General features: G+C 45.6%; 1 protein-coding gene and 1 non-coding gene across 2 annotated transcripts; one reads left to right on the forward strand and one right to left on the reverse strand.

Moving 5' to 3' along the window:
* Positions 1 to 215: 215 nt before the first annotated feature.
* On the reverse strand, positions 216 to 287 carry TRNAQ-CUG (transfer RNA glutamine (anticodon CUG)). Its single transcript has one exon. It is a non-coding gene; the product is annotated as a tRNA-Gln (tRNA).
* Positions 288 to 950: 663 nt separating this feature from the next.
* RAB11A (RAB11A, member RAS oncogene family) lies at positions 951 to 25,011 on the forward strand. The gene is made up of 5 exons (XM_074966580.1): positions 951 to 1,112; positions 11,359 to 11,554; positions 12,973 to 13,166; positions 16,032 to 16,112; positions 23,334 to 25,011. The coding sequence occupies exons 1-5, from the start codon at positions 1,073 to 1,075 to the stop codon at positions 23,471 to 23,473; spliced, it is 651 nt and encodes a 216-aa protein (XP_074822681.1). The 5' UTR covers positions 951 to 1,072; the 3' UTR covers positions 23,474 to 25,011.
* Positions 25,012 to 26,716: the final 1,705 nt, after the last annotated feature.

Here is a 26,716-nt window from a genome sequence, read left to right on the forward strand (position 1 = left end):
TAATAATTAATAATGGCAACAGAAGAACTATATATCAACTATATGTCAACAATAACTCCCCCATGCACTTAGCCTGGGTAAGGTTCCAAAGTGATAAACAATTTATTTTTATTGAAAATAATGATTCTGTTACTAGAAACTCACGGGAAAGGCTGTGTGAGATGGAGAGGAAACCTTCCCTCTCTGTGCAGCTCAGGGGGAGGGCGAAAAGGAACAGGTTCCACCGAGATTTGAACTCGGATCGCTGGATTCAGAGTCCAGAGTGCTAACCATTACACCATGGAACCGCCTGGCCACTAAGGCGCCCCCGCGGCCTCTCATCCTTGCTGCGGGCGGGCTCCGACCCACCGCCAGAGACCCGCGGCTAGGTGCCCCGACCCAGCTCCCCAGCCCGGCCTGGCGAGGCCTGCGGGGTGCTGCCCGTCCGGCGCCGCGGAGCCGAAGGGAGCAGCCCGGTGTGTGCCCCGCCCGGGCCGGGCTCAGAGCAGGAGCGGGCGAAAGGGGGCGGAGCGGCGGACAGAGCCGGTCCCGGCCCCTCGCTGGCGCGGTCCCAGGGGAGCGGGGGGCAGGCGGGCCCGGCCTAGCCGGAGGGACGGGCTATGGCCAGGGCTACGGGGGCACGTCTGTGGGGCACGGAGGGGAGTCGCGGGAGCGTCAGGCGCCCCAGCCTATTGCAAGGCCCGGGGTAGCGCTCGGAGAGACGGGCACTGAGGCGCGGAGCGATACGGCGCTGTAGGGGCCGGGTCGAAATCACGGCATGGGCCGGGACGGGGGCGTCCGCCCGCAAAGCCCCGCCCCAGCGCGGGAGGTGGCGGCGGCGGCGGAGGGAGACCGGCTCGGCCCCGCCCCGCCCGTGGGCGGAGTCAGCGTGGTGACCCCGGAAGGGCCGCCCCCTGGCCCTGCTCCCTGGGCGCGGCAGCCGTGCTGGTGACCCCGGAAGTAGTTCTCCGGTGGGGGGCGGGGCGGGGCGCCGGGAGCGGAAGTGCCGCAGCGGCCGTAAGGAGGGGCCCCGGGTTCGGCTGCTGACTCCTGCGGCGGCGGCGGCGGCGGCTCCTCTCTAGCTCCGCGCACCATGGGCACCCGCGACGACGAGTACGACTATCTCTTCAAAGGTAGGCGGGCCGGCCGCCAGCCCCGCCCACGCCCCGGCCCCGGCCCCGGCCCCGCGGGGGGCTCTGCCCTCGGGGAGGGGTCACCTCTCCGGGGGGGGCGGGGGGGGTGGAATCGCCTCCCAGGCCCTGCAACCTCAGCGCCGTCCGCAGCAGGGACAGCTCGTCCCGGAGCCCCTGGCCCGCGACAGAGGGGCCCCTACGGAGCATCTCCTGGGACACGTCCCCCATTCTGGGCCAGCCTCTCCTCCCCCAAGTGCGGGGGGGGGGAGAGAAGAGGGAGGAGCAGCCCCCCCCCTTCTGGGCCAGCCCTGTGAACGTGCAAGATGCTGCCTGGGATGCTCCAGTCTCTGGGCCAGGGCCCTGAATTGAAAGGCCCACGGGGAAATCGGACTCCTCTCCCATACCTTCTGACCTAGCCTTACCCGCATCGTGGACTGGGACAAGGTGTCTCTTGGTGGTAGTGGTTGGTGTGCCCCCGCCTCTGACGTTGGCTGAGAGGATGCCTTGAAGTGTATTCCGGAGGTTGCTTCACTATAAAAACTAGTTCGTAAGCCACTTCCGTCATCCTCCCAGGGCAACCTCCTTGTCTTTGATTTCTCTCTGGGGGGTTGAGTAAACCCCAAGATTGGTTTTCTTTTGTGGGACTGAGGAAATGGTTTGCAGAGATGCTTATTCTTGGTTTGATAGGGTAACCAGTAATTTAACATTTATATTTCAGTTTCTAATTATAATCAAACTATAAGATGGAGACGTGCCATTTAAAGCTATCTGTTTTGGAGGGAGCCTTATTATTGCTCAAAGAAGGCTGAATGATGATCACCAAAGATAAAACTCCCGAAACCCTTTCAGATTTTCTGCCCTTGTAGAGTGTTGGTTTAAAATATGGAGGTGTGAGTATTGATATACTAGCCTTGGAGTGGTTGGCTGTAGCTTTCGACAAGCCTACTCTAAAATGGCCAGCTAAATCTTGGGGCAGTTTTAATGTGAAACAGCTATCGTGGGCTATGATCTTTGTGCAGTGCTGCTGCTCTGCTCCTGAACTAAGAGCAGTCAATATAATGTGCTGAATAAAATAACTAGTGGTTGTGCAGAGGGAGAGTAGAAGTCACTTCCTATTACAGTTTACAAGTTAAACACTATTCAGGTAGAACTGTGCTTTTTCAAGGGTTGACATTGGCATCATAAGCACAGTTTTATGCAGTAGTAAATATTGCATTACTTGCCTCATACTGTGTTGGAGTTCTGCTCCAGTGATTACTGTAACCATTATCTCACTCCCACTGATCTCACTTCCTGTCTTGTCACTTCATAAAGCTCCCGGAAGATTAAGGCAGAAATTCCTTGTTTTCCAAGGCCTAAGCAGATTCTTCTCATTTTGGTTCAACTGAGTTTTGTTAAAGATGCATCAGAATGTACAAAATGGTCCATTTAACATTTATCTTTCTGCCGAATGAAACAGCAGTTGGAAATCTTCACAAGTAAGACATGCTGCAAAAGCACAGTGAAATGGTGACATTGAGTATTTACTAACTTTAAATCAAACACTTAAATTGCCTATTTTGAAAATATTTCAGATGTAACCACATGCTGTAATGCTATAGTGGAAATCTGCATGTACTGAACACTGGATTGAAAATATTAGTTTGTACCTTGTAATAGCAAAGGAGCTCTGAAATGTTCCTGTCATAGCACTTAAGGATGGACCTCAAAAGAGAGAATGTAAAGGTTTTCTCTCCCTATATTTAACTGTGCAATAACTTAAGTAAACTTTTCTGTATGTTCTTCCATTTGGAAAGCAGCTTTTTACCGTACTTTTCCCTAAATACAACCATATGTCAGGGTAAATGTATATTACAACTAAAACCAAGTCAGGGAATCTGATTACAACAGCAATTGTTACCTGGCAAGTTACAATCCATTTCCCTTTTTGCACTGTAGAAAAGCCATCCTGGTGGTCATTAATTTAAGTACATCCAATGCTCTTGTCTTGGTTACACTACTGTTTACACTGAATTATTAAACCACCATCTTAAATCACAAACACTCCAAAAATTGTATAAATTGGACATATTAAAGGATAAGTCTTTTGTATGGAAAAATGCAAAATTAGTTTAAATTTATATAAACTGATTACTTCTCTAATCCAAATGTTACACATTTATCTCCGGAAGAAGGAAATGCAAGAAAAAAAAAAGTGAGCATAGGGGAGATCTTATGGATGAGGAGATTGAACTCAATCTTCAACCTACCTTAAAGTGGGTGATATCTCCTCCCACGCCCACCCAGTGGATTAAACACTCCTCCTCCCCTGTTTGTATAGGACCTACAATGTTTGTTCTGCAGAATCGGAGGCTGACAACCTTATCGCTAAATCTGTGTTGATAATGCTGGTGCTTAGGGTATGGGCCAACCTACACTACAGTGACAATTAGTCAGAGGAGCTGTTGCAATTTAGCTGTCTCCTGACTCTGTTGTTCAAGGCTTTAGCATGGTTCAGTGGGACTTACAAAAAATTGGGTTGTCATTTCTGGCTGTCCCACTCCAGTGTGTTGCCCTTCTGGTTCCTATCTTTGGACTGCCTGAAAGACAGCAATGGCCAGAATACTCAGAGGCTGCACTGCAGAAAGCAGATGAGATCTATGATCTTCAGTTACTTAAGCTTTTTTTACTCTTATTTTGGGGGGGAGGGGGAATCATTGTGACAATCACTGCCCTCTTATGACCCTATTTAGGACTAGATCTGAATTTATCAAAATATAAAATGTAGACTCATGTTGTAGAACCAGCCTGTTATCTAAGCAGCAGATCACTCCTTAGAGTAGACAGTGCAAACTGTTGCCCACTGTGAATTTATGTATTGGATATGTTATAGGAATCTTAAGATGACTTTGCTGTACATTGTCAGTTACACCTTCTGGGAAACTCTTCCATGCTCATCCTGATCTTTCAGTTCTGTAAAAGAATCTTTTGTAGGTACTATTCCAACCAAAATGATGGTTCTATATTTATGGAAATAAAAGTTGTCCAACTGGCTGGATGTTTCGTTGAGCTATAGCTCAGTGAGCCAGCAAACTCACTTCCCCATTTCTGAATTTGGGCCTGACTGCACTGACAATCAGCTGACTATTAGATATGCTTGACAGGAGGAGGAGGAGTTGCATCTTGCTCATTTTTCTCTAACTTGATTACTAAATCAAAGAAGCTCTGCTAAAGCTGTGCAAACCTGTTGGTCTGGGTTTCAGATCTTGCATTACTGTCTCATACTTGCTCTGTTTATGGAAAAACCGGTCACTTGAAAGCCACTGCTATTTGGAATGGTAGTAAACCCTATTTGGACCTCTCTCTCCATTACAAGTGAGGGCATTTTCTTGTGATGTAGCAAGTCTCATTGCTGCCTCTGATGAATGTAGAGAACAAGATTTGTATTTATTCATTTGTATTATAGTAGTACCTAGAGGCTCCAGCTGAGCTGTGTTATGTATTACAAATACACAGAACAGACTGTCCCTTACCCCAAAATGCTTACGGTGTTAGTATAAGATGAGACAGTAGGTGGATAATCTTGTGTCCTCCTCCTTTAGCAGTGAGAGGATAAACATAATGTGTTATCACTGCTTAACAACTGCCTAGCCATTGTAGAGAGGTTTTGATCATCACAGCATAAGTGGGTTTTAAGGAGAGAGATGAAGGATAGTGTAGTAACTTTGCAGACTCTTGTAGAGTTCCTCACATGTATAAGGGATATAAAGACATAATAAAATATAGGAAAGGTTTGTTATTAGATACAGCTCTCTGTGGTGGGAACAAAAGCATAAATAATAAATCCAAGTGTTTTCAGAAGTAGCCCTTCAATACCTGTAAATGTGTCCTAAACTTTATGATGATGCAGTTAGCTGTTGTATTCCACCCCATAGGTGGCTATATTTCATTAATGGGTGAAATGATACTTTCAAAGGGCTTTTTGGATCCTTTTAGTAAGGGGCTATACAGAAATGAATCTTTATCAGTGATATATTAGACAATGCAAATTTGTAGTTATGGGTTCACCATTAATGTTTAAACTGGAGTCGGAGAATATAATTTCACTAGCTAGTTGAAACACTTTAGAAAATAGTTGCTTTTAAGCTTTAAGGCAAAGGTTAAACATGGGAACAAAAGCTGTACAGCTTTTGTCATTGGCTTTTCATCTTAATAGTTTGGTTTTCATGCAGCCTACGGTGCTGAATTTATATTCATGTTTTAGACTTGCACAGCACTCAATCTAGAGAATATAATACAAAAAATCAAACTACAATTACTAAAGGAATTCCATTTTCTTTACCGAAATACTGGAATTGCCATGGCAGTAGCAATAGTAAAACTACTAACATTTAGCCAAATTGTTGGTGTTGTAAAGTGTTGTACAAGTGCTTAGTATCATGCTAACACTAATTGCACTAGGTAAACATAAATCTGATAAGGACTCCCTTTTAGGAGGATGGCCAACTATTAGAAATTGGAATCTCTTTGATTTTTTTGATCTTCTAGATCGTGGACATGCTAGCTTTGGTGGTATCACATGTTTAAAGGACCGTGTCAAGGGTTTTAAGCCTGGTTTGATTTCTTTAATTGCCACTCACAAGAAAGAGTCTCCTAAACTGTAAATAGATTTAGGCTATCAACAGTTCAGTTGCTATTACAGTTGACTCTAGTATGATTTAACAAAAGTATAATATTTTCCCCGTTGCACAGTGGTTAACTATAAATATATCCAAAGATCTGTTCACTTGGATGCTGTTTTCATAGAGATTTGGTCATACTGAGGATAAAAACAGCCATATTTTTTACCTTCATTCACCAATAACAAGAAAATAACCTGGCAGGGGAGAGTGAACTCACAAATGAGAAATAATGTTTTGCAATCAGATAAGCTGACTAAAAAGGAAGTGTCTCAATTGAAAACTGGGAAAACACTTGCCAAGGCGCCTTTTAAAAATACTGTATTGAGTTTCAGTTTGCTAGCAAAGAGTAATGAGCTGTACTGTTCAGTAAGAAAGTGGCTCTCGGGAAGCTGGGTTATGGAAGCACTCTGGGCCTCATTCTGCTGCTGTGAGGGCTGTGGCTGATACAGATGCCCAGCCTTAATGCTCTATACAAGCCTGAGTCGTTGTCTTGTAGCCCTTTTTTTTTTTTTTTAAACCTTTTCTCTCGTCTGCTCTCTCTACCTTGATACTTCTCAGATCCCTATTGCCATGTGCAGATACAGACTGCTCCAAAGTATGGGACTTACTGTCTTACATCCTAGATCAGTGACTGCTAATGCCCATTGTGTGGCAAATTTAGGCCTTGAAACAAATGCCATAAAACCCATTTGGAAACCCCAGAGTTGCATACATAATTACATTGCAGCCCTGATGGTTAGAGACCTTTGAATTACACTTTGGTCATCATAGTTTTTCTCCCACACTTCAGTTTTGACCAGAATTTTAGTAGCTGTTCTAACTTCTGGAGCTAGAAACACACTGCACAATCTGAAAGCAGGGGATTAAGCTTCTGAATGATTTAAAATCTTAATTTTTAAGAATTCACGAGAATATTGGATGGTATCAAAATGCCAGAATTGAAGTGGGTACGTGAGGAGGGAAGAAGAGGCTTTAAGTTTTACCAAATTTAGTTTTCAATATCTGTGTGTTAGCTATGAACAGCTTCTTAATAGTTTTTAAAAGAAGAATAATCTTGCCTTTGCCTCTGCCAGGCTTAGAGCTGAGCCTTATCTGCTGCTGATGTGCGAAGTTCCCCTGCCATGTACAAGAGGAGCTACAATGGCCCAATTAAGTGGAGAAAATACAGAGATGGGGGAAGAGAGTCTGAGGGCTAGTTTACGCTGGCAACATTCAAGTGCTGCCGCGGTAGCGCTTTAACGCGGCTTGTGTAGTCGTGGCAGAGAGCTCTCCCAGTGCTCTAAAAAACCCACCTCCATGAGGGGCGCAGCTACCCGGGCTGAAATTTGCTGCGCTCAGGGGGGTGTTTTTTCACACTACAGCGCTGCAACTTTCTTGAAGCTCAGGGATGTGCCAGTGTGGACAAGCCCTTGATATTTTCTTCACTTAATTGGATCACTGTAGCTCCTTTTGAAATTGGCACAGTAAATGTTCTCTGTCAGCAACAACATGGGACTCGGGCTAGTTGAGAGAGAACCCCGGCAAGTTTTGTGGAATGACTGAAGTTTTTCATGTTTAATACTCAGGAAAAATAGCAAATATTGGTGATGGTGGGAGCAGGGATAGCTAAGCTAGCTGATATCCATGCTACAGAGTCATACTGCACAACCTGCTGGGGATAGGGAACTTGGGGAAAGCAGAAATTTACCTAAACGAGAAAACTCTTCAATCCCTAGCATAACAACTGGATGCTAGGTATTGATGATTATACGAGATATAACTTGGTTAAAAGGGATTTGAAGGGTTCCCCCTTCCAATAACTTCTACAAGTATGCAATTTCTGTGATTGTAAAGCTATTTAAAAATTTGGCCTAACCTTGCCAAAATAGATTAATAAATTCCAAGGCCAGAAGGGACCATTGTGATCATTTAGTCTGACCTCCTGTGTAACAAAGGCCATAGAACGTCCCCAAAATAATTCCTAGAGCAAATCCTCTAGGCAAAAAATAATCTAATCTGGATTTTAGAATGGTCAGTGATGGAAACTCCACCATGACCCTTAGTAAAGTGTTCCACTGGTTCATTACTTTTACCATTAAAAATTTACACCTTATTTCCAATCTGAATTTGTCTAGCTTCAACTTCCAGTCACTGGATCATGTTATACCTTTCTCTGCTAGATTAAGTATATGTTACCCATGTTGGTACTTATAGACAAATCAAGTCACCTCCTTAACCTTGTTAAGATAAATATATTGAGCTCTGAGTCTCTCAACATGCCTTAGTTTCTAATCTTTAAATCATTCTCATGGCTATTCTCTGACCCCTCTACAGTTTATAACATCTTTCTCAAATTGTGGGGACTGGAACTGGATGCAGTATTCCAGCAGCAGTTGCACCAGTGCCAAATGCAGAGGTGAAGACCTCTCTACAGGTACTTGAGATTCCCATGCTTATGCGTCTAAAGATTGCATTAGTCCTGTTGGTTACTGAGCTTTGCCAACAAAACGAAAACCCTATGGTAAATTGTCAGGTGACACGGATACACTTAATACTCCAGAGGGAATTCTGTGCAGCAAAAAAAAAATTCTGCACACATTTTAAAATTCTGCAAATTTTATTTGTCAAACAAATGAGGGGATGGCAGTGGGGAGCACAGGCCACTGGCTGCACAGAGGTGGGAGATCAACCTGCATTCCCTCTCCCCCAGGGCATGGACTTGGCAGTGAGGTTGCACCTGACCCAGACACAGCGCAATGGCTGGACTTGCCTCAGAAACACCCTGGGGCCCTCCCCCTCCCTGTCAAGCACACTGGGTGTGGGCAGGCAGGCTCAGCCTGGCAGGATCTGGGTGTGGGAGGGCTTAGTGGGGGGAGGGGGAGAATCCAGGTGTGGGATGAGGAGGTTCTGTGTGGGACAAGCTGGATGTGGGCAGCTCAGTGGGGATCTGGATGCACAGGGGCTTGTTGGGAGGTGCAGGTGGTTAGAGCTCAGCGAGGGTGAGGGGTCTGGGTGTTGGGGGAGTGTGGCTTGGTGGGGGTCTGGGTGCAGGGGGCTCGTTACGGTGGTCCAGGTGCATAGAAATGGGGCTTGTCAGGGTGGGGGTTTGAGTGTGGGGGCTCAATGGGGAGTGGTCTGGGTGCAGAGGTGGGGGTCTGAATGCAGTGGGGTGGTGCTTGCTGGGGGATCTGGGTGGACAGACCCCCCATATAGTGACCCCTCCCCCTGCAGTTAAGGAGCAATGGGGCAAGAAGTGTGTGTGTGTGGGGTGTCTGACCGACTCTGTAGTGGAAGTGTGCTCCTCCACCAGCCCAGCAGGGAATAGCAGCTGAGCCCAGCAGCAGGTAGGAGCCACCAGCCGGGGCATCCCTAGCCCTGTGTAGGGCTCAGGAGAGCCAGGTGTGGGTGTATGTGCTGGTGGCTCAGTGGAGGAGTTCTGGGTGCATGGGGTGAGATTCGGCTGGGGGTCTGGATGCATTGGGGGGAGGGGTCTGACCTGGCACCGGTGAGGGCATCTCCAGCTTCCCCACAGTGATTTACCTCTCAGCTGGCTGCTCTGGGAGCCTGCAACCACTCGCCCACACTGCTGTGGAGGGGCATGTGACCACTCTTGTGGCTTCCCTTTGCTTCTGGCTCAGCAAGACATTTTTCTGCAGGGAAGCAAAGAAATCTGCAAATTCTGCACGTGCGCAGTGGAGCAGAAATCCCCCAGGAGTAAATTAAATAGACTTGTCCCTTGCACCTGGGTTGTTACAGTCCTGCATGTCCTATGTTAGCAAAATCAGTTATGGGAGGACAACTGAAATTTGACAATATTGAACTGTCATTCTTGAATAAAAGCCAGATTCTGTCTGTATCAAATGTGGATGCGTCAAGCCTAATAAACTATCGGCTATCTAAACAAATGGTTAACCGAGACTTTGTGCTGTGTACAACTTCTGCAGCATGGCTAGCTTCTTGCAGAGTCAGCTGGCAGAGGAAGCCAGAAAGATGTTTTAATGAAGTACTCCCTCTAAGGCCATTCTTGATGCTAATGTGTGTGTTGCTTTTTGTGGCAAGGGGGGGAGTTCAGAAGGTGCGTCACTGGTGCAATGGCCTTTATAATAAAGGAAAATTCCTTAGTGTTTTTTTTAATTAATTTTTTAAAATCAGGCACAGAAGACACTGTCCACTGTGTCTGAAACTGGGAAGGCTGCTGCATTAAGCTGCAGCAGTTCTCTGCAGACTTAGAACTCAGTCTGGGCTTGGTTTTTAATACTTGAGCTGTGTTTAATTACACCATTCCACTCTTCTTAGACCTTGGCCGAGTGTGACTATTTCAGAAGGCATCCTCAACATACCTGTGCTGGAATACTAAATGCTAAGTCTGAGGTGCTATGAGCAAATATTGCAGACTTTTAAAAACAAATGTTGGCCAGCAAAATCATTTGCCATGCAGTTGTGGGCTCTCCTTTGCTGTTGCTGGTGTTGACTCACTCCCAGGGTATCTGCCTTCCTTCTCTAGGCCCTTATTTGTCCTGTTTATGTTCCCTGTTATCAGTGCAGTGTTTTATCACTGTCAGGGCATAGGATCATCCTACTGGGCCATTGTTGCTGTGAATCGAAGGAGTGGCATGGCTAGGGTTCGAATGTGTCCCCTCCACTCCGTTGTGAGCGCTTAGGTTATACCCAAGCCTACCTCTATCCCTGTTATACCCAAGCCTATATCACCCTCTCCAGGAATTGGATTTTGGACCTTCTGTCAGTCTCCTTCTGTAAATGTAACCATAGCTGAATCCCCAAACCATAGCTGGTGTGAAGTTGTGCTGTAGTCCTAAGGGGCCAGGTTCCTGTGTCTGGATGAGCTGGATTTAATTGGCAGGCAAAATGGTGGCGGCTCTAATATCTTTCTGCTCTACTCATTCTGGAGCTGGGCAAAGGCCAAAACTGCCCTGGTGTGATGGACGGCTCTAAATTACACTGGCTAAAGCAGCACCCTAAAGCAAATGCTGCCAGCAGAGGATTGCTGAATGTGTTGGGCTGTGGCTTTGCTTGTATCCTACCAGACCCAAGAAGGTGACAAAGGTGACTGTTGGTTTTTTTGCATCCCAGGGATTCCCCCGGTGTTAGGAATCCCTGACTTTCCCCTTGGGGAAGCTTGTCCCCTGCCAAAAGACACAAAGGAGATCTAGTTGAGGGCCAGGATCTGACCCACAGGACTCTTGTTACAGAAACACAACTGATAAGCTCCAGCTGACCTTACTCCAAGGATCACCTTGATGTGAAATTCAAGTTGTTGGCCCTTGTGAGGTGCTCAGATATGGCTCATTACCATAATAAGTAGCTAGATAACTATGGAGTATTTTACTACTCTGGGAGATTAAGATTTGAATTAAATAATGGTAAAAAGAGCCTCTTCAGATGGTGGTGGTTTTGGTATCTCCACTTGTTTGGAAGCATGGAGAATATTTGAGCAGTTAAATTAAGACAGCTGCCTTGGCTTTGCTGCCGCCTTTTTCCCACATCTCATTGTGAAAAGTGAATGTTTCTGTGAATAAAGCTAATTATAAAAATTGCTCAGTATATTTGCAGATGGTGTGCAATTCTGATGACTCTTGTCTTTTTAGTTGTACTTATTGGAGACTCTGGTGTGGGCAAGAGTAACCTCCTTTCTCGATTCACGCGCAATGAGTTTAACTTGGAAAGTAAAAGCACTATTGGAGTGGAATTTGCAACAAGAAGCATTCAAGTTGATGGCAAGACAATAAAGGCTCAGATATGGGACACAGCAGGACAGGAACGATACCGAGCTATAACATCAGCGTAAGTGATAAGCATAGTGTATATTTTTTACGAGAACTAGTGTTTGGTTTCACTTTTCTCCTGAATCAGAGAGAAACTGGAACTCTGAATCCTTTGTGCCATAATGAATGCTGGAAAACATCTCCCTGTAAAGTGGTTAAACCTGAGAATGGTAAAAGCATGGTATTGTGTGTGCAAACTTACTGCATTTTAATGTCCTTGACATCTGTGTGGTATGATAGGTTTCAAGATTAAAAATGGTCTTCGGTGTTTTATATTTGATTAATTTGGCCCCCTTCAGAAGCACAGTGTATGGGGCTGTTTGGGGCCTGTTAGACCTCAAACAATTTTAATATTGGTGGGAGGAAATGGGACATTTGGGATCTTATAAAGTACATCAGATGTCCCTAATATATGGATGGAATTCTGGAGTAACAGTCTTAAACCAAACCCCAGGTTCTTTAGTCAGTTCCTGATCAAGTCACCATACTTGTCTGCTGCTCTGTCCAGCTGCAAGTGGCAGTATTACTTGCCCACTGTGCAGGGCTGGATTAACTCTCCTGTGGTGCCGGGGCTACTAGATTTTTGTGGGGCACCTGGGGGTTTGGAGTAAGGGAGTGGGCTCAGGCAGGGGATTAGGGTGTGGGGTGCAGGCTCTGGTCAGGAGGCACTTACCTTGTGTGGCTCCTGGTTGGTGGTGCAGCAGGGCTAAGGCAGAATCTCTGCCTCCCCTGGCTCAATGCTCTTCTGCTCCTTGAGGTGGCTGGCGTGTCCAGCCTCTAGGCAGAGGGGCCAGGCTGCTCTGCAAGGTGCATGCTCCCTGTGCCTGCAGGCCGCCCCTGCAGCTCCCATTGGCTGGAGTACCCAGCCAGTGAGAGCTGCAGAGCCAGTGCTGGGAGCAGGGGCAGTGTGCAGAGATTCCCTGAACGCCCTTCGCCTAGGGGCTGCAAGGGCACATTGGTGAGCTGGCGCTTGCAACTCCAGGCCCGGGGGGTGCCGAGGCTCAGGGGACGGATTAAAAGAAGCAGCGGGCTGCATAGGGCCTGCAGGCTCCCCCCTTTAGCTGCAGCCCCTAAAGCCCCTGCATTAATCCAGCCCTGCCACTGTGTAAAGAGCTTGGAGATGCAGCTAACTACAAACTATTTATAACCCCTTTTAAGTTTTTTGCTCTGAGGTTTTATCATAAAAGCAGAAACCCTAATGCTGTAGTGGACGCTACTAGTCCCCATGCAGCGGCCTTAGCTAATTGGAATAACTGTCTGGCTTAAAGCACAAGGTAAATGAGAACAAAATGAAACTGAGTCTGCTTATTTTAAGAATGGATTGTCAAACAGCACAGTGAGTCAGATTTGATTCACCTTCTATTACGGCACAGAGGAAGACTGTTTGTTTGAATCATGTTGTTCATTGCTGATTCAAGAATACATGTCTGCCCCCAGGTACTACCGTGGGGCTGTTGGGGCTTTGTTGGTTTATGACATTGCCAAGCACCTTACCTATGAAAACGTGGAGCGATGGTTGAAAGAATTGAGAGACCACGCTGACAGTAACATCGTCATTATGTTGGTGGGTAATAAGAGTGATTTGCGTCACCTTCGCGCAGTCCCTACGGATGAGGCCAGAGCTTTTGCAGGTTAGTGGATTAAATATAGTTTGTTGATGGTAACCCCTCTCTGGGGATTTGAGTTCTTTGCAGCCAAATACAGACAGGCTTTTAAAGAACAAAGGAGTGAGGAGTTACTTGCCCTCTCAGCCCACTGTTAACACACTTCCCCATAGACATCAGTGCTTTTCTTTCAGCAAGCAGCCTAATGGCACTAATATTGATGCCATTCCTTGGATCAGCCAGAGGCATTTGTGCAGTGACAATATCCATTTAAACCCAGATGCAGCATCTCATGTGTTCCTGAACTCCAACACTCAGGGATGCTAAGACCCTAAGTCTCTTGTGTAGTAGGACTGCTGATCCCTCCAAGCAGCCTTTATTTTGGCGGTGGCATGTGACCAGCTGGGGGAGGCAAGGCCCTGCCCCTTCCGCACCCTCCCCCTTGGAGTCCAGAGGGGGGAGGGGCCCCCCACCGTGGCTGCTGGCCCCACCCCAGGCTAGCATCCCTAGCCCTGAAGCACCAGGAGGGCAGGTGCTCCTGCCCCAGCACCAGGAGGGTGGGTGCTGCTGAGCAGGAAGCAGGGTGGGGGAGGGGCCGCACCTGGCTGTTTGGGGGACGCACAGCCTCCCCCAGCCTCATACCCATGCTTCATTTAGATTTACAGCTGTAGACAGCAGTGAAGAAGGCAAATATAAAGACATGGACGGTTCAAATTGTTTTTGAACACACCCAGCAGGTACCAAACTCAACTGGTAAGGCCTTTTTAATCAAATGAGAGCTTTGTCTCTCAGACTCATCGACTTTAAGGCCAGAAGGGACCATTAAATTCTGGGGTCACCTGCCTGGGTCAGTCATTGCCATCTTCATAAACAACAAGTTTCAGGCCAAGTTTCTTTTGTACTGGAACATGGCTTTGGGTTCCCTGCATTAATAAGTCAGTCACTGATTTATGCAGGTGCTTGCACACAGCTTGTGGCCAAGTGAGGTTGTTTGCCTGCAAGTATAGGACACTCAAACTGCATTTTGGACTCAAAATCCCTGAGAATCATTCCCCTTTGACACAGTCTTATTCCATGAAGTCAGTTTCAAAGGGGCAGCTTTGAGATGCTTCCAAGAGGGTTTCCCCCTTCCATTCTCTCAACCTCACGTTTGGATGTTAAGTGTAACATGAAAGAAACAACATGGAAGTCAAACTTAAAGGAACTAAAACCGACTCCTTGTCCCTCCCCTCACTCTGAGTGATCACTCATTGCCTGAGGAGACTCACACCTTAGTGCTCTGGCGATGTTGAAGTGAAGTGCCATAATGTCTGGGGGGGGGGGGGTGTTAAAGTTTGGGTACCAAGCTCTCCTTTACATGACACTGGAACAACACCCTAATCTTACCCCTTCAGAAGCAGCACTGCCTTGTTCAAGAAGTCACCTCATAGTGTTGCTGTGGCGGGGCTGAGAAATGGGACTAGGTGAGGAGTAATCCTGGAAGCTCCCCCACTGTGTGGAAGTGCTATAAAGCAGTGTGTGTCAACCTTTCCAGCCTACTGTACCCCTTTCAAGAGTCTGATTTGTCACATACCCCCAACTTTCACCTCACTTCAACTTACAAAATCAGACATAAAAAGACAAAAGTGTCATCATTCACGGTTACTGAAAAGTGCTGACTTTATTTTTTACCATATAATAGTCAATTGGAATATAAATATTGTACTTACATTTCAGTGTATAGTATAGAGCAATAGGAACAAATCATTGTCTCTGAAATGTTAGTTTGTACTGACTTCGCTAGTGCTTTTTATGTAGCGTGTTGTAAAGCTAGGCAAATACCTACATGAGTTGATGTACCCCTTGGAAGACCTCTGAGTACCCCTAGCCGTGCACATACCCCTGGTTGAGAGCCACTGCTATAAAGTCTCACTAGCACATATTGGGGTGATAAGCCTCTGGGGTAGACTGGTGCCTAAAACATGCAGCATGTGAGTGTGGTTACTGGCACTGGGCATTTAGGGCAGGTGGCCATCCTAGTGTCTCCTCATGGTATGGGGAGGCCTTGCAGGCATGGTTCCCTCAACTAACTCTCTTCTGGAGTTCAGAAATAAACCACCCTCATACAGAGTCTTTAAACAATATCCCCCTACTTTTAGGGTCTAATTTATTTAGTTTAATTGGCCTACCCCCAAAGAGAGCTTCCCTTTAGGTGCAGGGATCCCCCAGCCTCCTCCTTGGCACAGGAGCCCAAAGCCCAACAAGGAGGGCTGTGCTTATTAATTCAGGACAGCTGTGGCCTCTAACCAGCTCCTCCCCAGCTGGCCCTTCTTACCTGAGTGCTTTTCTCCCTGGGTTTGGAGAACTTCCTGGGCAGTAACCTTCTTCTGGTGGTGTCTCCCTGCTTTCAGAGAAGAGGCAGAATATATACAGCCCTGTTTCCCAGAGCTGGTCCTGGTTGGTTGGAAGAGCAGGGAGCCTTGCCCCACCCTCTTTACAAGGCTCTGGGCCCTGGACCCTTAAAGGAACAGTAGCACACATTTCCCCAAACACAAAGTATTCTCCCTGTGACCACTTCCTCTCTCCCCATAGCTGCCTCTGCCCTTTTCTTAATCCCTTGAGTACCTCAGAACCCCCCCAAACCTCTCAGCGGGGTCATGCTACAGAACAAGGCTTGGCTGACCCCCTAGACGCTATTGTCCTTAAGGGGACAGACTACCCCTGTTACAGCACTGTTCTCCTTACACCCTTTAGAAGAGAACATTTGTTTTCATAACTACACTTATATCGATACACAAGGTTTTCAACACGAACGCCAATAAATCTGGTCTTTGGCACAGGAGGGCTGCTTGATGGGAATCACTTGTGCGATGCCTGCACTGTAACTTACGCTCTCTCTCTCTGCCCACACAGAAAAGAACGGCTTATCATTTATTGAGACATCTGCTTTAGACTCTACGAATGTGGAAGCTGCTTTCCAGACTATTCTGACAGGTGAGCCTCGTCATGCTTGGTGCGGTTTGCGTGTGCTGTTCAGGGGAGGAACTGCAGATTGCGTGCATCTCTGCCATTTGAACATGGAATTTTTCCTAGATTTAGAGACCGCAGGCCAGATTCTTTAGCCTGCTGATTACAGCACTAGCCTAGGACTTGGGAGACCCGGGTTTAATTTGCTGCTCTGTCACAGACATCCTGTGTGATCTTAGGCAAGTCACTTAACCCCTCTATGCCACAGTTCCCCATCTGTAAAAAATGGAGAGAGCAGCAGTACCCTACCTCACATGAGGGTTGTGAGGATAAATACCTTAAAGATTGTGAGGCACTCGGATGTTATGGTGCTGGGGCCATGCAGGTACATTAGATGTTCTCCACTCTGCACAAGCAGTGCATAATGGCTGGAAACTGGCCACACCTGTGTGAGGGTAATTCCCAGCAGGCATGGCACAGCACCAGCATAGCCAGCTTGAACCCCACTTCCTGCAGCATGTTGAGTTCTGACAGCTCTCCCTAGTTGATTGCCCCTTGCGGGCTATAGTCAGCCAGTGCAGATTAGAACAGCCCAGAGGGCCCTCTAAACTGCTATAATCGACACAAGACCAGGTCTGGGGTAGAACCAACCACAGCATCAGAGAGCTGCAACCAGCTCCTCTGTGGTGCCCCTGCAACTGTACTCAGGAATGAGTCTAGCCCATATACCTTTGCATCTATCCTGTGCCTGCCTGGCTGACCTGTCCTGGTAGGAGTGCTGTCCTACTTCTAAAATATACCTGCCTCTATATTGTTCAGCACCCACCCACCCTCCATTCCTGTGGTAGGAGGCACTAGGCTATGTTTGAATGTGGTGTTATCTGGAAAATGCCCATGTATAGGCCAGAGAATTTAATACTTTGTGTCTTTAAAATGCACTTAAGAGGACCATACTGCCAGCAGCTATATTAGAGTGTGAAAATATTAGAGGAGAGAACTTGCACGCAATCATTCAATATTCATGAATTACCTTGGAGATCACTTTGAGGTAGGACAATTACTTATTGCAATTGATCTTGTCTGAGCTTACATCTGTTGTACATACAATGAAGCAGTCCTTGCTGATTACTAGGTAGTTTGCATGTTTTTTCAAGAACAGACAGGTATTGGTTAACAAACAAAGGAGGTACCCAAAGTGTCAGGATTTTTTAAAGAATGCTACATGTTTGAGACAGATGCTCTTCTTCATGAATTTCCTGTTTAACAGAACTTAATTATTACTGCAATTGAAAATACATTTTTAATGTTTCTTGGAGGCTCTTGAAATGCTTTTTTTCAACCCCAGATCCCTCAGCATCCCTGTACATAAGTGTACCCATTTTACAGACAGGTGAACAGAGGCCCAAGGAGGTTAATTGACTTGCCCAGGTCCATGTAGAGCTGGGGGCAGAGCTGGGATTAGCATGCAGGAGTCCTGATTCCCAGTTTCTCCTCTAACCACCATTTGTGGCTCTTAAAAAAAAAAAAAAAAAAAAAACCAACAAAAAACAACAACAACAAAAAAAACAACCCAACTTCCAATCAGTCATTGGTGGTTGCTATGAATACCAAAATTAAGGCTGAAAGAATAAATCCCATAAAACTGGAAAACACAAGGAACATTATCAACCTGTATATCTATTGATGCTATTTCTGGGTGTGGGGCAGGGGAGTGGTTGACATGTAATAGGTAGACAGCATTAGACAGGTGCTAGCAAGCTTGTTGTATTCCTGTCTTCTCCATCCACTTCCATTTCAGGCAGTCCGCAAGGTTCAGCCTGAGACATGCCCATTTTGCACAAGTGTCTTGGTGGAGGGCAGTTAGAAAGACTGCTTCTCTCGAGTCCCAGCAACCAAATACCCTCACCATCTCCCAGAGTCATGTACATTTCACCATGTGATCAATGTATGTCAGAATTTGCACAGTGTGTATTTATGGATGCGTTCTACACTTCAAACTGAATAGCTTCTCTTCAGCTACACTGCCCGTCCCATCTTGACTGTTGGGAGAGGTAAGGACCCTTGGCACAGGTGTTAGTATTTAGCTTTAGTTTAGCTCTGGCAGTGTAAAGGAAACAGAAATCTGGAAATCCAGCAGATAGAATGTGCTGTATAGGTTGGTTTCTTCCAAAGCTGTCAAATTATGTATAACTCATCAGCAAATTGCCCCTGGTTTATTGCTGCACCATACTGTTCCATAATGGCATTTGCTGAGGCTGAAAGTTTGTTTGCACCAGGCTGCAGTCTGATCTACATACAGCTGGGCGACAGTCAGACTAATGCCATGAGGAAGCAATTTACCTCTTGGGGAATAGCTAGATGAATGAAGGCTGTTTTCAAAGCAGTCTGTACTACCTTGTCTTACATGCCCTTATCAGCATCTTTTATTCCAGAAGTTGTTTTTGATTATAATTAGTGGAAGTTCTATTTCCGTGCTTAATTTTCCTTTATGAGGTGCATTTCGTAATTGGAGAATAAGTGAATCAAATCCTGCCCTCACTGGCTTCGGGAAGGCTTGGTTGCTGCTCAACAAATGTAGATGTTCCCTGCGTGTTGGTGACAGTGTATTAGATAAAGAATTGTTGGGCATGCAGATGGTGTTCCTGTTTGGGGGAGTTGGAGCATGTTTAAGGAAACGCTTCTACTGATTAGAGAGCATGTGGCTTGTTCTAGTTGAGCTCCTGTGTCAGGGAGATAAAATGAAGTAAATATATTAGCAGCAGGTTGCCTCCAGCCACACTTCAACTGGCATGTGAAGGATGAATGTTCTCCCAGTAAACTTCTTGAAAACACTTGTCATAGCTGGCTCTTTCTACCCAAAACCTACTAATGATTATGGGGGGTTACTTCAAGTGTGTGCAGTTCAAATCGGTTGGTGCTATCCAACCCCTGCTTGTTCTGCACAGTTTACTCTTGGTAAAGGGTTATGGCCCTGACACCTCTATGAATAGGGTGTCTGAGGGTGAAGCACTTCTTATTCTTCTACAAAGCAAATCCGATCAGAGCCATAATAAACTGAAAACCCGACAGGCTAATAACCGATGTGACACACAGAAGGAGAGACTCTGAATGCTCCGTCACGTCCCCCAGTGTTAGCAGTGTTGGAACTGCGCTGCAAACAGGCTGCGACCGCTGTTTCCACATCGAGTCGCTTATGCAACCTTGCACAGAGCCGGTCTGACATGGTGTTTCAAAGCACTGGCAGCTAGCCTGTAGGGAGTAGGGCTCCCAACAGTGCTAACTGCACTCCAGCTGAGCTGGTGTGTGTTCTAGCTAGAGCCATTTCTCTGGAATGCGTAAGACCAGCGAGGCCAACTTCAGGGTTCTCCAGCACCCGATAAGAACAGTGCCATTCACAACACTTTTATTAAAAGCAGCTTTAAATGTTCGTGGGTATGGGAAGGATGATTCCCCTGCTGTTATGGCAGCTTACACATGTGCCCGTACTCCACCCCGATTGCAGGTGGAGGGGGGCAGAATGCCCTTCCTCAGTCTTGTTGCTCATGATGGGGTGTAGATGGAGTAGCAGCTCATACCTAGTGAGCGCCCAGCTTGGTGCAGGGTTCAGCTGCTCAGGAGTACAGGTTTTGGACTGTTACCAAATCAGGCAGTGTCTGTCCTTCTGCAGCCAAAGCAGATGATCCAAATGGCATTGTAAGCAAGGCAACATTTAGACCTCAAGGGCCTGATTCCCATGGGCACTGCTGCACGCTGCTCTGGCAATGCACGGGGGCCTGACAGTGAGTATTTGTTATAACTACAGCCACTGTAAAGTCCTCTGCATGGCCAGAGCAGTGTACAGTGGCCTGAGTGTAAGTGGGAATCTGGTCTCAAGTGTGTGCCATGCTGTCTCCTCCTCCCCCCTCCCACCCCCTCATCAGCCTTTTTCTTGCTGCTCTGCCCTTCCTTCTCACCTAGTGATTTGTAACGCTACTTCTGTGGGGGGGTTCCTGCCAATGACAAAAAATTTGGGGATTTTCCTGTTAAAGAGCTTGGTGCTTCTAAGAATGAGGGCAACACAGCCGTGGCCTAAGCAGGCCCTGTGCAAGGTTCCTCCTAGAGCAATGTCACTTGCCCAGCCCTGTTGTGGTAAAAGGCCTCTTCTGAGCAGAGATTGCCGATTACAGTGAGCACTTCACAGGGACTGGGATTTTGTTGTTGCTGAATGGATTGTAAAGTATTAATCTTTCTCCTCCTACATATCTTCACTAGCATGCAATCCTTAGGGACTGGCCAGTTGTATAGCATAGGCCTTCATATGGTGATGATATTCGTGCAGTCCTCAGAGCCTCTGCTGCTGATGCCACAAGATAATACCGTGCGGAGGGCAGGCTGTAGCTATCACATGTCGGACCAGGGTAAATTTGAGCACCCAAAGGAGGAATCAATAGTGCATCAGTCTGTGAACTGCCATCCAATTCTTGGGTAGTGGTGGTGAGAGAGCTTGAAGCCTATAGGATACGGGAACATGAAAACAGAAGGCTCTTTTGTAAACTGCAAATCTTTGCTCACAGCTGTGCAACAGGATGGGTGTGATGTCTAATGTTTCAGGGCTGTTGGTACTAATGCACTGGAGTGTGTGCTCAGGAATGCTTCTTCATGAAAGTACTGTTTTCAAGATTGGTGGCTGCAGAGGTTATCCACTGCTGGTGAGTTATAACTATAAAGGCAGCAGCATTCACTTGTTTTTAAATAGTAATAGGTCAGATTCTGCCATTAGACATGCACAGGAAACTCTGACATCAGTAGGAGCAGTGCGATGGTAAAACTTGGCCGGAAGATCTTGGTGCCTGAGGAGCTCTGATTCCAACCCACCCCACTCAGCAGTACTTCAGGGTGAAATGCCCTGTTGCATGATGAGCTGCATGTGCTATCTAAAGAAGAATTTAAGTGTTCCATGGGAGGTGATATGGTGTGTGGGTTTTTGGCTTATAGAGCAGACTTTGTATGATGCATAAACTCAGTGTGGGCCTTTAGAATTGCTATCTCCACAATCCTGGGGACTTAAGTGCTGGAGACCCGTTGGAGGAATATGTGTATTTCATTGAAGTTCACCCCATCTCCAACCTGAACTTGCTCCTATGCACAAGAGACCATTAATGCTATTTCAGGCTGCTTTGGAAAGACATGACTGAAAACTTTAGTAATTCTGAAACCAGAAACCCTCTTCCTTTCGGTGTGGCAACTGTTGGGTTTGCTTATATCAGCAATTCACTTGTGTAGCCAACTGTGTCAAACTGAGATGATCCTAACAGGTTCTTCCTCTTGTATTTAATGAGATGTGGGATGTCAGTTCTGAATACCTAACTTGCTGCTCTTCTCTGAACGAATGTGCCACTGGCAGATACTGGTATTTTCTTTGTATTATCAACAAGCCTTGTGCACTGGGCACGTGTGATTTTGTCTGTTTGCCCTGCTAGTCAGCATTCAGATGGCTGTATGCACTTGTGCTGTCTGTCCTGCAGGAGAACTTCAGGTTTGACTTGCCTGTTTGGTCCTTTTGTTGACTGCATTTGCTGGGGTTTAACTTGTTCAAAAAAGCCCTTCACTTGCACCTTTATCCCAGCCCCACTTTCTGGAAGCCCTCTTTCCAGCACACTTCCTATTAGCTACAGAAGCAGACACAGAGCTCTGTGTATTCAGCCCTTAGCAGCAAATGTTAGACTTATCTGTGCATGTTTGCTCAATTTGCTTGTGTTGAAATGTCTGGCTGTTCACTTTTAAGCAGTTTGTTGCTCACATTCTTAACAAATGCTACTCTCTAGTGGAAGAAATATTTCTTGGTTTGGGGTTAAATAAGGTGCCAGTCAGGCAATTGTTATCGTACCAATAACTGACTGAGACCCTCCAAAAGAACTCGGGTCACAGCTTTCTGTGCAGCGAGGGATATTTGCTGAGCTATGCTTTTTCCTCATTCTGCCCCAGAAGAAAGAGTAAAGTGCAAATGTCTCGTACTCCAGCTTTCTGAACTCATATGGAACTCTTACAGCAGCATGGTGTACTGTGTAGTGTGGGGCAGCAAACGGCTAAGTGGAGAAGTTCATTTATTTCCCCCCCCCGAACAGTTCCCCTAGCTGTAGCAGAGTGTGAGACAATACCAACTGGCATACTTCACTCTAGGGTAGCTTTGGACTGAGCTCAAAAAACTTTTCCACTTACCTAAGAAAAGCTTGAAAGAGGTCTGTAGTTTTGAATGAGAATTTGCATGAGATTCTCTCATTTACTCCTCCATTTTGAGGCAAGTTTCCTTGCTAAAGCCAGCTGTCTGCCCATGGTTACACTGTGCTTTCTTTCTCTTTGAGCATTTGAGATGCACTCACGACAGCTGTAAAAATGCTTAATGCCCATGGTCTGCTTTGCACTCACTACAGGCCATTTTGAGGTGAGGCCTCAAATCCAAGTGTGTGCTGCACCTTCGAGGCACTAGGAGTGGCACAAGAATTTGAGCCGAGCTTTCCATTTCAAGCTTTATTTTTTCAGTCTGGAGTCCAAATTTTGCCTATAGATTTAAAGTCAGATCTTTGCTGTTCAGACGTGGAGTACTTTCTGTAACTCTCCCCAGGTTGAGTGTCATGGATCTAAACAGAAACAAGGCCTGTCCCATAGTCTGGACACCTCTACAGAATTTTTTAAAATCCAAGACTGCGTCTCCACCAACAAATACATCAGACATAAGATAGGCCTGAGGGTCTTTTGGAGCAAAGGAGCAACTGCCCCTCTGAGCCCTCTCCAAAAGGTGGGAACGTAGCTGCCAACCAGCTCCATTCATCCATGTTAGCATCTGCAGATGTATTCACAGCCTTACGCTCATCAGGACCAAAAGCTGTCTACAGCTCTTAAAAACTAGCATGGGCGTTTTAGTCTCCCATACCCTAAATCTCTTGCTAGCAAGTTCTGGCTACAGAATAGCTCTCTTCAAGGGAAGTAACAATAAAAGCAAAGGTGTAGAGAACTAGAAATAGTCTTGTAAAAAGCAAATGATCTGCCTTGGTCACAAGATACTGGAAATGTGATGGTACAGATTAACTGATTGTGAAGATATCTGTATGATGTTACCCACACAGCTGTACTTCTCATTTTGTTATGAGGTATTGACAAACTTTGCTGGTTTATATATAAAGTCCAGAAGATGCTAAACTTGAGTAATTATTGGCGTTGCTGTGATTGAAAATATGTACATAGTAACTGGTTCCTGTTCTTGTTTTCCAGAGATCTATCGTATTGTTTCTCAAAAGCAAATGTCAGACAGACGTGAAAATGATATGTCTCCAAGCAACAACGTGGTTCCCATCCATGTCCCACCAACCACTGAAAACAAACCAAAGATGCAGTGCTGTCAGAATATATAATTGTTTCTTCTTTCCTAAAAGGCTGTGTATATTCCCCAGGTCCAAGATTTAAATATATTTGTAATTCTTGTGGTTAATTCTTTGTGTTCAATTACTTCCTCTTATTATTCCTTCTGATCTTTTTCATGTCTTAACACTTTGATTTTAGTGTTAAAATCATTATTGCTTCCAAATGGCTGCAGCATTTTCATAACTCTGACTCACCAGTCTTGGTTTAATAAATTGTTTGAAATTCTAATAGATTACTTTCCAACTTGATGACCACTAGTTGGGTTATTAGAATGTCATTTTGTAATCAAGCTCAAATGTTAATTCTGACCTTCCCAAAACATTGCTGTCAATGTTAATGAATATCTCTGGGCTATTTAAACTAGATCATCTTTCCTCACTCCAGCTGTTATATCTTGCATCCAAAAATTGCTTATGAAACACCCATTGCTCTTAAATGCAACTTTACAGTAAAGCTAAATGTTTTGGTTACATCTTGAGGTGGTCAAGGTATGTGGATTTTTATTACTAAATATTAGGGCAAAAAAGATTCTTGTTTTGCATCTACGCTGGAGACTTCACTGTGTGCAATGGTGCTCTTGAGTTCTAATTGTGCAAATGAGGTCGTCATGGTAGGAGGCTGAAATGGGAGATACTAGTGGGAGCTCATTCAAGGTGCCTCTTGTGAAATAAGACAAAGCAACATGAGCTAAGTAACGGATTCACTTTTCTCTCTTAATATTGGGACTTGCATCACTTTGTGTTGCCCAGGAACTGGACTCCATGGTGCTGGCAGTATCAGAGGATGAGAAAGTTCTTCCTTTCCACAATGAGTAGAAACTTGAGGGATATTGTATCATGTATCCATAGTTTATTTATATTTGCAAATGCTTAATGCTGGGGTCACCAACTTCCATGATGTCTAAAGAATTTATAAAGGATCCCTGCAACAGTGGCTCCACTCCATTGGAAGCATTGGTTAGTATAATCTGGAATAGTTTCCTTATTGAAAGTATGTGTGGCTAATAGACTGATTTCAGTGCAAGTCAGTCAGCAGTTGACATAGACTGTTGAGGGATGATAAGGTTGTGAACTGTGCCTTCTGTCACTATACTTTCAAAAGTACTGCAGAATACTCTCTCATCTCCAAACTGTCCACTAAATGGCTTGAGTGATTGGCACTTAAACTCCTACAGTATTTAAAAAGCTATGAAAAACTATTGGAGCAGGGTGGGTGGGAGGAGAGACATTCCTCAGACACTGATACAATCAACCTAGAACATCCGTGTGTGGGCATGCACAAATTGCTGCATTGATTAGCCAACCTTTCGGTCTTGCGGTGCTCATGATGTGTAAGGCACACGGAAGGCATTGCTGTAGTCAGTCTTTTTTTTAATCCATTTCTCCTATTTGTGTATCTGTTCTGAAGATGCTATTGGATCTGTTTGTAAATTACTTTTGTATTTTATGCACGTTCTGTAACTTTTTTTTTTAAAGATTGATTTAAAATAGTCATTCATGATAATAAAGAATTACAGGGGACAATTCCATATAGCGTCATGGGCACTTTTTTGGGAACTGGACTTCGTCTTGGCAAAACGAGGGGTCTTTCAGGGTACATGTTATGTATGCAACTACAGATGTGCATGGTCATGGAAGAATTTCCAAAGGTACAGCTGAAGTACACCTAAAGCAACTGAAAATGGAAGGGACAATGCTGCTCAATTCGTCTCTCACCTGCGCATGTTGAAGTGTTTTGAATCCAGGCCTGCAGTTGTCTGTTTTAGTGACACACACATTCACTATATACATTTTTTGTGCCCTCAGCTGCACTCTGTGCCTTGTCCAATGGTTCCATCATTTTCACTTGTAAACAGCTTCTGCAAGCTTTCTTTCAAATAATGGTCATGTGGCCAAGAAAACTAGCGGTAGTATTGGAGATCAAATGCAACACCCTGCCAGCTCTTTCTTCAATTCTTTCAGTTCCTTCCAGCCAAAGTTAATCTTGGTGCACTAGAACTGGGTAAGGTGTTACCTTTGCCAGCGTTAGGGACAGTGAGCGCTGTTCTAAGCAGCCTCATGCCTGGTCAGTACAGGGGGGAGACTTGCAAGGAAAACAGTGTGGAAGGCAGTACTCCTGGTGATCCAACAGGTGGCATTCATCCTTCTGAGTCATCACTGAGCTAGTGCCTGATAGGGTTTCTGAGGAGGAAATTACAGGGAAGCCCCTGCCAATGGTTGTGACCACTAGAGTAGTCTCCTAGTATTTCGTACAAGACTTGGTTAAGGACATGGACAATGACCGTCTCACGTGGCTGTAGCACGAACTGCAAACATGGGAAGCCTTTTCACTTTCCCCCTCAAACTTTTGTGTTATGACTGTCCAGCTCAATAATTCACCTCCCAGGAAACAGATGGCCATGCTAAGGCTTAACATACCTTATGTAAAACATATCATTTCCTTGCTGATGCCAGGGAAAAAGTGAAACCCACCGAAGTGCAGAAATTCTCACTGAAGCCTGCCCAGCTCGTCTCCCCACTTGGCCCCTTTTTAGCATGGAGGGTGACTCCAAAATTGCCTCCTGTGCTGTGCTGCATTATTGGTGCAGAAAAAGGTAGGATAACCGTAACGATCCAGGCACGGAATCTCACACAGGAATCCCTTGCAGGAAAAAAACAACCACCTAGGTTCTGTACGTCTCATGGATTGCTGCAAGATGGAATGATAAATTCCATGAAATACTCAAGAAAAATACTAAATTATACATATTTCAAATGTAACAAAGGCAACTGTGCTTGTTTGTATACTACAGAGGTGAGTTCTTACCCACTGCAAGCTCTTGCGGGGTAGTGCCCATCTCTGCAATATGTTTTGTCCAAATATGTAGCACCATGTTAAGCTCTGATCGCACCCACCTGTAAGCAGGGTTGGTCTTGTTCATTACGCAGCTGGGTAAACCCCCAAGGAATAAAAAAGTCCCTTTAAGCGTTCATGAGCGGTCATGGTTCCTTCTGAGCTGGTGCTGAACAAATGACGCAGCAGGGGCCTTACTGCTCTTCCATTACAGATTAAGCTCTCAGCAGTGTACATGACACTGAATCTTCTCACACAGGTGACTTTTCATTATAATATATAGCGCTGGGGCACCTGCATAAGCTTTGGGGTGGGGGGCCTCTGAAGTTTTCATTAAATTATAAAATGGGGTTGATCTAGCAGAAGCCTTTACTTACACACACTTTTTTTTGAAAGCCCAA

The sequence above is a fragment of the Natator depressus genome, chromosome 10 (genome assembly GCF_965152275.1).
Source record: "Natator depressus isolate rNatDep1 chromosome 10, rNatDep2.hap1, whole genome shotgun sequence".
Classification (NCBI taxonomy): Eukaryota; Metazoa; Chordata; order Testudines; family Cheloniidae; genus Natator; species Natator depressus.